At 38.6% G+C, this 12347-nt stretch overlaps 1 protein-coding gene across 2 annotated transcripts in view; it reads left to right on the top strand.

The window, feature by feature from the left end:
- Positions 1-12347, top strand: part of grk5l (G protein-coupled receptor kinase 5 like) — a 73064-nt gene that overhangs the window by 29563 nt on the left and 31154 nt on the right. For both annotated transcript variants that reach the window (XM_065247543.2, XM_065247544.2), the window contains exons 2-3: positions 5680-5775; positions 10960-11072. In XM_065247543.2, coding sequence (XP_065103615.1) covers positions 5680-5775; positions 10960-11072 — 209 coding nt within the window. The remainder of the gene's footprint in view (positions 1-5679; positions 5776-10959; positions 11073-12347) is intronic.

The raw sequence follows: 12347 nt of genomic DNA, 5'->3' as shown, positions 1-12347 counted from the left end.
TAATCCATAATATCCAAATAGCGCTCTTATTTCCGTGAGACATGATAACAGCACAGAGGGTCTCATTCAAGTGACTGCTCTATGCTCTCTAGCTACCTGGTGGGTGGAGACCTGCGAGTGGGGTGGTGGGCGGGAAAATTCAAACTGAATGTGACGAAACTTTTTGTTACGTCACAACGGAGCTGAGTTTTAACTCGCGCAATCTGAGACTCAAGGCAGAGGACATTCAGAAACCTGCATCTCACTCAAAACAGCATGGATGGATTTTTTTCCAAGTTTGTATGCGTGTGGGAGCATCAGAGACACAAATGAACACCCCAAAACCCAGAAAAAGTGCGTTTTTCTTTATACGGGCACTTTAACTTTGAGTGAGAAGCTCCGCTCGTCAATGTCAGGTTTCACACGGCCGTCCAATTACAGTGGAGGAGGGGCGGGAGATTACCACAGCAACCAACCGGCTCACAGCTGAAGCATCACAGCTACCAAGCGCTCAGCTGAAAAACAGCTGGCATTTGGCATCCTCAAGGCGTTTTCAGCCGTGTTTAAAAGTTTTGGTGTGTCCAGCCCCTAAGGCTCACCGAAAGAAAAAGCTCATCTCCACGTCAGCACCCGATGTGTGTAATCTACGGCCGCGTGACGTCGACCTGCGTAGCGCAAGCCTAGGGTTCGGTTCGGTGGAAAAAAAATCTAGGATTCGGCCGAATCCGAACCCCGTCAAAAAGCCCAGTATTCGGCCGAATCCGAATCCTGGATTCGGTGCATCCCTAGTACAGTGAGTGCCCCCTATTAAAGCTGCCAGAACTGGAAAGTGTCGATACCATTTAAATGACTTGTTCTTAATTTTACTAAGTGATAGTTAACGCATCAAAATTATAAACTAATATGGACGTTTAGGAGTTATGTTGAGAAGTGTTCATGTAAAGATCAAGCATACAGTCATCATGGGACATGGTAAAATAAGGTTGTCCTTTTTAAAGCTCAACACAAAAGGACATTTTTTTAAACAAAACACCAACCCAAAGGAAACAGCCTGTTGTAAAAGATTACTGAAGTTTGTCTTGAGAAACGTGACACTAGATAAAGTCATAGAATGAAAAAAGTTTCAGGTATGCCAATCACAATATGGAAACAAAGGGTGCCTGCCATTCCTAAATAAAGATAACGCACACATGCACACATCTGGCCGCGGTGTGACCCATTTCATGCCGTGCCTGGAATTCTTGGACTGAATCCTTACTCACTTTGTTTCTGATAACAATGAAATGTGCTGACACACAGCGAGTTTGCCAAGCATTTGTAAATGCCAAACGCTGGAATCCGCTTTGCTTCATAACACTCTTATGCACAGCTTAACTGTGCGTGTGCTTATGTTAATGTTGGTATTTAATTCTGAACATAGCCCAGGGGTCTTAAATGTACACTAGCAATGTGTGGTTTATTGCTAAACGTATTGGGGTTTCCCGGACAGGGATTAGCTTAAGCTAGGACTAGGCCTTAGTTTAATTAAGAAATATAACTAGTTTTAATAAACATTCCTTTACGTAAACATTACTTGTATGAATTTTGAGACACAACTAAAAAAGGTACTGATGTATTTAAAGATATGTCAGTGCAAGTCCAGAAAACCACCCTTTTGTGTGCATGTGTGTGGAGCAAATAGTGAGTGTCAAAAACATGTTGATCAACTTCTTGCCAAGAAGAGAAAAAATATATTGTTAACATCTGTTTAAAAGAACAGTGAAAATATTCTTATCAAGAGAAATGTACGTTTTTTTAAGCCAATAAATAGGTTGTTTTTGAGCTAAGGTTTAGCATTAATTGTCGGAAGGCACTTTAATACTTTGCGGTCAAATCATAGACTGTAAAAAAAGATGGACGACGCCTGTTCACTCTCTTCCAATGGTGAAAAGTGAAGCCGCCAGTCACCAGTCATGCGCAGTAGTGAGCAGGAAGTAAAGCCGCAAAAATCAAGACCCCGCCCTCGCTCTTGCAGAATGCGCATATCACACGATATCACAGCTGTCAATCATGATGTGACACCACCATTTTTATATCATTAAATAACTAAAAACAAACTTATTTTAAAAACAAACATTTGAATTTACATCAGCGTGATAAAAACTACAGTAAATGACAGAAACCAGCTTCGGATATTTGAAGTGTAATTCAATTTTTTCGTTGGTCTCAAGTCCCATAGAGACAGAGCGCAGTTATGTAAATTTAAAAAACACGCCCACCGGGGGGGAAAACAATCCAACCGTCTCCATTGACTTTGTATTGCGAGAGGCTGCCTCCTTGTCATTTCTGGCTTATAACAAAAAACAGAATAATGCCTAAAAGCTGCTGTGTGCCAATATGTACAGCTAACAAGCCAAAGAACCCAGAAATAAGTTTTTATAAGCTGTCGAGCAGTAAAACCCAACCTTTAAGGAGAAAAAAGTGAATCGCCGACTACATTTCCCCCTAGTGGACGCAGTTCTACTAATAGGAGTACTATGAAAAGTTGCCTGTTTTCCACTTTTTTGTCTTTAAACGCTCGTTTTTTGAGGTCGACAGCTTATAAAAACTTATTTCTGGGTTTTTTGGCTTGTTAGCTGTACATATTGGCACACAGCAGCTTTTAGGCATTATTCTGTTTTTTGTTATAAGCCAGAAATGACAAGGAGGCAGCCTCTCGCAATACAAAGTCAATGGAGACGGTTGGATTGTTTTCCCCCCCGGTGGGCGTGGTTTTCAGGTTATGACGCGCTGCGCTCTGTCTCTATTGAATAACATGGGGAGGCGGGGTTTATGACCTATACTGGGACCAGTCACTGGGGGGCAATCGAGACGTTTTGGCTTCACTTTTCAGGGCTTGTGCGGCACGCTTGGGTCAAATCAGGACGGTTTTTAGGCATAGGTGAACTAGGTGGTCGCCTAGGGCCCCCACCAGTTTTGGTCTCCTCTGACAAAAACGTGGGTTTCTTTTTCTTAGTTGCTGCTTCGGCCATGACGAAAACATCAGGAAAATAAATAGTTGTGCTCTCACGTCCGAATTTGAGGAAGTGACGTATGCCGTAAAGCAGATTTTTGTAGTTCTTTTTGTGCTTGGGTTACAGTACTACCCGAAACCCCAAGTTTAAAAGTAAGTGTAAAAGCAATACAGACCCCGTCAGGCTGTGGTACACATGCCATTCAACCTATTTTAAGTCGATGAACCATCACAGGGGTCTTAAAAATATATTATGAAGGTTGAAAAACTACAAAGAGTCACTTTAAAGGTCCTATAGCATGAAAATCTCACTTTTTTCATGTTTTAGTGCTATAATTGGGTCCCCAGTGCTTCTATCAACTTAGAAAACATGAAAACGTTCATCCCAGTAACTTAATTTTGGTTAGGGATGTTCACATTGACCGTTTAACCGTTAACGGAAGGTAAGAAGAATTTATGACCGATTAACATCAGTTAAAAGAAAAAAATATTTGTTAATGCATGGTGCGCCACTTTTCTATCTTTAATTTGTGAATGCCCGGTAAATTACACAAATTATTGCTGCCCTGACGGTCTGTTAAAGTAATCATTTGTATGAGAAATCATTTGTATGCGTGTTTGGAAGCTGAACTGAGACACGTGCGTGTCCGCGCAAGATGACGCGGTCCGTCTCGCGCACATCTGGACAGACGTTCGCTGATGGCCTCTGACCCTGACCATAAACCTCTCTCTTTTTGCACAAATTGAGAAAGACGACGCAAAAGCAAAACTTTCTGTAAAGCGTCCTGCTTTAGAAATGACCACTGTGGTAGATGAAACGGAGACAATCTGCCCTTTTTGGATATTAATCCTCTGGACTGATCGTGTGCTCTTTGATGAGGTAATGTTGCGTGAATATCTGATAATGTATGAATCCTGGTTCTGTTGTTGATCTGTCGCTGCTGTTTGCACGTTCAAATTAAATGTTTTGTTTTTACTAGTTCACAGACAACCATCAACTGTATTTTTACTCAATTACAATTTCATATTAAAATCTTATAAGTTAACGGTTAATGTTCGGTTCAGAAGCTACGGTTGTCGGTCGGGAAAATTAACTGACATAAGCATCCCTAATTTTGGTAAACCGTTTTCTGCAAGCACATGAAAAATTAGGTCATTGAAATTTGGTTCCCCTTATGATGTCATAAGGGCATCTTATTATAATAATACTGCCCCTTAATCTGCAATATCCAACCACTGCCATTTAGTGCAGAGAGAAACAATAATTGACAGCACAATTGTGTTTCAATTTTAACAAACCACCATCATTGTGATCAGTGTTTGCATTTCATAAGCTCATTTGCATTTAAAAAGACACATCCAAAATGACACATTTTTGCTTGCACCTACAAAGTGGCAATTTAAGCATGCTATAATAAATTATCTGTGGGTATTTCGAGCTTAAACTTCACATATGTACTCTGGGGACAGCAAAGATTTTTTTTACATCTTAGAAAAGTTTTGTTTTTGTATTTTAACAGGAAGTAAGGACAGGGCTTACTAAAGGGCTTGTGATTTGCTACTAGCTATTCCTAGTCTGTACAGTGCCTCTGGGCTAAAGCTAGACATGGATTAGAATTTACATAACTCCTGTTTTTTCACTAGTATACTAACATTTTTTTAATGATTCTGTCACTTTGTGAAAAGATTTGTTTTTTGGCATTGAAAGTGTTTTGCATCTTATGAAACAATGGCTTCTGTGAGCAATGTCAAGTAGGTACATTCAAAGAGTTTGAAGAGGTGATTGTCTTTAAATGCCGGTCTTGGGCCTTAACTGCCCTTAGTGTGTGTGTGTGTGTGTGTGTGTGTGTGTGTGTGTGTGTGTGTGTGTGTGTGTGTGTGTGTGTGTATGTGTATGTGTGTTTGGATCTTCAGTGTTTTTCACAGTGATGGAATTCCTAATAGCTCCATTCTGACGGGAATTCATCAAGTTCCCATACCAGAGTGGGAACGCCATACCTCCCCATCTCTCTGAATTCAAATCCCCCCTGAGGTCGAAGTGAAAGAAATAATAAAGAACGCTTGTGTTACTTGTGAATGTACACCAGAAGCAGTTCCACTTCATTAAGCTAGACAAGTTTGCAGGTTTCTTAAGACAAACAGTTATTGCAAAACGCGCCACAGTTTGTAGTGAAGGCTTGGCTTTTCTCTCGGGAGGAAAGGCATATTTTTGCCCTGTGCTGACGTCAGACATGTTGTTTGAACTTGAGTTTGCATACGCTCGGGCGGAGAGACCAGATGTTGACATGTTTTATGATACTGCACATGTTCAAAGTCATGGGGAGATTTTACAAGGTTCAAAGCTAATTAGTGGTCGAATAAAGTATCCTGACATTTGAAAACAGCTTGATGTGGCATTCGCTTCCTTAATGTTGCGTATTTCTGAGTGGATCACAATATGTAGCGGGATGTAGGATCGGGATTTGATTGAATTGAAAAGAGTGGAATGTAATGTTATTATTGAAATTTTTTTTTAGCCTGTACAACATTTTAGGTTCAGTTCACTCCTCTCTTTATGGTTGCTGTGTACCCTTAATGCAATGTTTTGGAGAGCCCACAGTGTGCTGTGAAATCTGAGGGTGTCATTTGGGCCTTTCATCACTTGCTCTAAGCTCACTTGGTTTGTGTTGATGTTTAAATTGACTTCTGTTATTCTATATTTTATCTAGGTGGAGGAGGAAAACGCAAAGGAAGGAGTAAAAAATGGAGGGAGATTCTACGATTTCCTCATATCAGTCAGTGTGAAGATTTGAGCAAAATCATAGGTAAATACTGACATTCAACACAACTTTTGTTTCCTGTTACTGTCATTCTCTTCCTCAGCTTTATCAACCACCTCTTAGTTTGAATTGTCATTAGCAGAATCCCAATTTGCTTTTAGCAAAGTTGCAATTTTGTGACGGCAGTGTCCCAATGCTATCAGACTGTCTTTATACATATAGACGGTTTCAGCACTAACAACATAAACAAGCAGCTGTCGTGGTCCGCACGTAACTTCCAGTAAACTCCGCTAAGAATAAATATCAACAAAGTTCTTTAAACGTAGTTTATTTATATAACAAGCACAAAAAACAACACAGATTACCTAGGAAACCAAAACATTTGTTATTTTCGACGAGGCATTTGTTCAAGAGATCAGTTTAGCAACTAGGGATGGCGAAAACTAAACATTTTCTTGACCGGCCACCGGCCTCATTAGCCGGTTGAAACCGGTTAACGATAGGCCTATTAGTTAAAAAAAAAAATATGAAGAATTTATCAAAAAATTGCCTGTAGAATTTTACTTTTCGCAAACCTTGTGAGCGTGCGAAACCAAACGCAGTGACCTTGTGCCAAATGTTTTTTATTGGTTTATTAAGTACAAACAGGCCAGTTATGAAAAATTGAGTGTGAGGGATTTGTTCACTTCATACAAAAAGACCTTGGAAAGAGATGACTAACTGTAGTAGCGTTTACTCCACTGTCTATAATAGCCTAATTTAGGGATCACTTTTTTTAACCGACAACCGACAACTTTGACCGGTTAACGTTGACACGGTCAACCATCGGTCAAACGGTCATCGGTTAACATCCCTATTAGCAACTAGTCAGACCATTTAAAAAAACGAAACCGGAAGTAAAGTTCGGATCCAGACGTGTATCGCGTCAGCGCACGTGCGTCCGATGAAACCGTCTATACCAGGGGTGTCAAACATGCGGATACGGCCCGCAAAGGTGTCCAATCCAGCCCGCGTGATGATTTATACAGTTTTATTAAATATTAAATACATATTTTAAAAACCCTCTTAGGCGGGTTCTAGTTCGTTTTTAATATGAGAGACTTGCGGAAAGCAGCAAAACTCGGAACATAGACTAAACACGGTGCCCAAAAATCTTGCCGTTTTATTGTTACCGCTCCAATAAAGAACCACCGATTCTGGTAATCCACTTCGTGTTTCCCCGCCCGCTCCGCAGCATCTTTGTGTCCACTCTCTGCCTGGAGAGCGAAGACGACAGTTTCCTAAGTTCGTTGCATTAACAGGTAGATTCATTACATTATATCAGTTGATAAACCGCAGAATTAGTAATTTGTAAGTTTGTTTATGTATTTCTTCCGGTAATGATTTGCTGTCAGTGTTCTAAAAGTGCTAACAACTTAGCAAGCTAACAAAAACAAAATATCCACATTCTTATTAACGTTACAATGCTTGTCTAATCGATTTAATGTTCCCGATCAGATCTAAGTTAATATAAACACTAAATTTGCTGTTGTTGGCACAGTTTGTAGACAAAATATACAAAAAACACAAATGCCTTCACAAAATAATGACAGAGAACGAAAAGGGCTGTTCAACATTGCAAACATGGATTCAAAGCTCCATCAAGCCAGCAGGGAAATCATATTGAATATTTAGCAGATTGTCACACTTTAATTCTTGTTATTATATTTCCCATTATAATCACATGTCTAAGTTGATGCTAGTAATATAACACATCATAGTTATAATACTTTTTTAAAACCATAATAATAGTACCACCCCCCATAGTGCCATTTTTGGTTTGGGCCACTGCCCCCTCTAGCATTTTCTAAATGACTGTTCTCATTACAAATATATTCCAAAGAAAAGTGAATGGTTTATAAATAATTTTGGCATTAAGGCAAAAGAAGTTAAATTAAAGCTTTTCAACCTATAAGGCCAGTGGGTTTTGTACAGATGTAAATTTGTGGGTATAATATACAGTATGAGTGTGACCTTATGAAATGTAGTTTTTACAGAGCTGTGTGTTTCTCTGGTTTTCTTGCTAAACAAACTAATTAAATTGGTTTGTTTAGTTAATTTTAACACAATTATCAGCACACTAAGGTTTAAAAAAATTATCCGGCCCGCACTTCATGGCGTCATTTACCATCCGGCCCTCAGCCTAAAATGAGTTTGACACCCCTGGTCTATACAGTATGTGATACTGACTGTGAAACCCAAGTGTCAAGATCTAATTAGAATTTAAATAATTTATTTCACTTTAATTTCAATCTTTGGCCCGTTACTCAGTCAATATTAAAGATATCAGGGGTATATTTTCACAGATTGTTTTTACATTATGCAGGATGATTTTATGTAGAAAGGTCACCAAAGAATGACTTTAGCTGGGTTTTCACAGACAGGCTCACACATTTTAATATTCTGTACACTCTCAGAAATAAAGGTACAAAACTGTACATTTTCTGTCACTGGGGCTGTACCCTTTCAAAAAGTACAGCTTTGCACCTAGTACCTCAGAAGTACATACTGGGACCAAAGAGAGGTTATTAGTACCTCAAAAATACATATTAGTATTATTAGGTACATATTGATACTAAATGTTTACATATCTGTACCTAATGGTCCATACAATTACCTTTTTAAAGGGTGCTGCCCCACTGATAGCTAGGGTACATATTTTGACTTTTTTCTAACAATGTAGGTCCTAAAGGTGCGGTAATATACCCAAAATTGTATTCTGTTTTGTATTTCTGTAAAGGTACCAAACAGAAACCTAAGGACAGAAAAGGTACAGTTTTGTACCTTTTTTTCTGACAGTGTATGTAGGGGAGCACGGAGCACAAATTAATGCTTTTTGGGTTTGGCTCTATCTAAAAAAAAATAGTTAAGGTCAATTAATAAAATTTATACACAATCAACACACACATCTCTGCTACAAATGAACACCTAAAGTTTGTTTGTACAATTATTGTACAATTACACCGAAAGTGACAGAAGTGCAAACGGCACAACTTACTCCATAGGTGGGGTTAATGGTTTGTTGTAGAAAATTTTGTTTAAACACAAATGATTCAATTAAATTCTCTCTTTAGTAAAGGTGGATATTGTTTATATATCTGCCTATAATAGATAGATATCCACACATTCATCCATCCATGATCCTTCATCTAAGCATCCTTGTATTAAGCATCAATGCATATAAATAGATTTTTTTGAAAGGGCTGCACAATTAAGACAAACAAAATCATAATTGTCAGTTATTTTCTCTGATATTGTATTAACAGTTATCATTTTGATGAATAGTTTTTACATTGTGTTCAATTTATTATCATTATATACCCAAGGCTTAATTGTAACACTGTATGATAACTAATCCCGCTGTGTAAAAATGTTTTCAATCCCCGCTATCAGTTACTAAGAGTTGCTGACTTGTTTTTAAAATGTTGATATGTTTTAGGTAACAATACCATATGGTTGGATTTGGTGACTTACACACTCAACTCAGAAATTGAAAAAACATAGGATGAAGAAAATTACTTTTATGCCTTCAAAACACTCTTTGTTTAGCATCTTAACCAAAACACATCAAAACATTTCACAAATTTGCAGGAGATCATCTTCTGACCGTAAGAGGAAAAGACTAAAAGCACAGATTGGTCGGCCCTGTAGAAATATGAAAAATAGTCGTGTTACAATTAACCCCGTGTTAGTTTGTGCCTCACTTACCCCTACATTCCCATCACTAGCAAAGCACGTACTGTTATCAATGCTTACTGAAAAAAGGCAAATTGGGATTCAGTGCAAAAAGAGGATTGTGATATTTTTGTTATTTTTGATTAGGGATGCTATGATCGATCTGCCGCCGATCATTATCGGACGATAATGGCATTAAATGACTCTATAGGTACTCGTTAAACTTGCAGATCTCATGAACCGATCTTTCTGTTTACTTTTGTCATCATAGGGCTCCTGAATGCAGCTGCTTTTTTTATTTCTTTTTTACGTAGTGCTGGCATTTTTATAAACCGTTGCTCATGTGCGACCTGCAGATTTGGATTTCTCTCTCTGCTTTTACAGCGATATGTGTATTTTCTATGAGGACACGCTCCGGTCAACAGCGCGCCACGTCTTCACGTCCCCATCAAACAGTGTATACATCACATATCTATCGCGGACAATTGCATTCTCATGCCAAAAGTTTATTACTTGCATACGTTTTAAAGTTTTTGAGCGTTAAACACCCGACACGCGCACACACAGCAGCCTGTCATTAGTGTACGTGAACAGAGCGATATCTCTCACGTCTTAAAGCTACAGTAACATAATTCATCTCTCAATAAAATCACTCTCTGCTCATGACTAAAGAACTGTTATACGTCATACGAATGCGTGTATATTTAATTCAAACAGTATAGACTGTGAAGTGTTTTATTTTCATTACTTTTAACATACATAAACCTTTTTAAAGGCATATTAAATTTCTCTTTGCAGAAGAAATATTTGTTGTGCTTATTTATTTGATTCTCTATTAAAACAATAATATACCAAATTACTGCAAGTAATATAACAAAGACAATATTTGTGGTATTACTTTATCTAGAAAAAATGTTAACAGTTACGGTCATGAAAGAGCTTGCATATCAGCTTAAAAAAAAATCGGTATCGGCCGATCACGAAGATAACAAATCAGTAATCGGTATCGGCTGCAAAAATCTTGATCGGAGCATCCCTATTTTTGACATACTATCACGTTTATACTATGTTGGTTTTAGACATTCCATGAAGTAGTATGAAACGCTGTGTAAAAACATATTACCATCAATTTACTTTGTCAAGTGTTTTTTAATTAATGAAAGAGTTTATTTAGAGTGGGACTATTAATGTTAAGAATATATTAAAGAATACTGAAATATAGAAATGAATCATTTCTTTGCAACATAAAACTGTAATGAGCTAAATTATGTGCCTTTACTTTTTAGTAATTTTACAGAGAAATGAATACGATGACATAATGCATGCCCATGTGCAAAGGAGATCAAAACAGCTAAATGATCCCATTGTTGTCAGAGAGCGAGACAAATATATTTCTTTAACAAAAATAATGTGAAATACAGCTGCACATAAATTTTCCCAATCCACCCACTAAAAGTACATTTTAGACCCTGCTACTACTGATGTGTGAATCCAGTTATGATCTGTGTTTCATAGAGCGGGATTACGTTAGCCTGTGTGATAAGCAGCCCATTGGTAGACTTCTGTTTCGCCTCTACTGTGAGACCAGACCAGAACTGCAGCGATGCATCCAGCTTCTGGACGCCATGGTACGTCAATATACCCAAAACACCTGTTGATCCAAATACACTTGACTTATGTCCTCCTAATACACAACCTGGTTAAGAGAGTCATTTTAGATCATTTTTACAACAACTTTTAATCACACAATGCATTTTGACTTCTCTAAAAACCTTAGCTTGTTTAGTCTCTCCCTCTCTGTCTCTCTCTTTGTCTCTCTCTGTCTCTCTCTCTGTCTCTTTCTCTCTCTCTGTCTCTCTCTCTCTCTCTCTCTCTCTCTCTCTCTCTCTCTCTCTCTCTCTCTCTTTCTCTCTCTCTATGGGTTCTGTGCAATGTTCCACTGGCCTGGACAACATGCCTCCCACATGACTAGTTAGGCTATCATGAAGTTAAGCCCAAAATATCAGGACTGGCATGTGGTCCCTGAATAAGGCCATTGTCTGGTTCTGCCTTTAGACCCCAAACAGTCTGAACCCCATGACAGGAAATCACCATCATAAAACATTGGACAGCATATTTTTACTTTTTAGGACTTTGAGGAGGTGTTCCACTAGTTCATTGTGTCTGGGAAGTGTCTCGTTTGTTAAGCAAAAAAGCTTTGTATAACTAACTGTATAGGGCACCATCTCCCGTTTAACAAAAAGATTTGTGCTATCTAGGTGTCTAACTGTTTAGGGCACTATTGCGTATTGTTTTCACAGAAGCAAGTGCGTGTTGGGCAAACAAAATTAATAGTAGAAAACTTGATAGTGGCAAACAATGTAAACTTGCATTAAAATCAGTACCAGGTCAGATCTTAAAACGTGAACACGGAGATGTATTGAAATGAGGAGATGTACGATATGCATATGTTCTTTATGAAGAGTGTGTGCGCGCACCATAAGGAAAGAGCCCGGGGTGGTTGAGGCCTCCTTTGACGTCATTAAGTAGCAGGATCTCAATTGTCGTGGAGAGTCAGACAGCCCTATCTGTTTCTTCACTGTGTGAGATCTGTGTGTGTGTGACATGAGGAAAACTGTAAGAACTTGACGCAAGAAGATCTTTACACTATTTGAGCTAATGTGTTTATAAGAAAAATTAGCGATTATATCCATGTCAGTGACCTTTTCAGACCAGGTTTTGTTTTTCCATCATGATCCGATGTTATCCCATACACATTAAATTGGCACAGTTTCCCCGAGTCAGAGGCAGCCAGCCATTTGTTTTGGCCTGGTTGCTGTACTGTACCATTCAGATCCACTGACGTAGGTCCGTTCTCAAACCACTATTATGGTTGGAGTATGTGTGTGTGTGATTGTGAGTGT

Source organism: Paramisgurnus dabryanus, chromosome 11 (assembly GCF_030506205.2).
Source record: "Paramisgurnus dabryanus chromosome 11, PD_genome_1.1, whole genome shotgun sequence".
NCBI lineage: Eukaryota > Metazoa > Chordata > Actinopteri > Cypriniformes > Cobitidae > Paramisgurnus > Paramisgurnus dabryanus.
The sequence above is the reverse complement of the archived record's forward strand: the minus strand, read 5'-3'. Positions and strand labels throughout refer to the sequence as shown.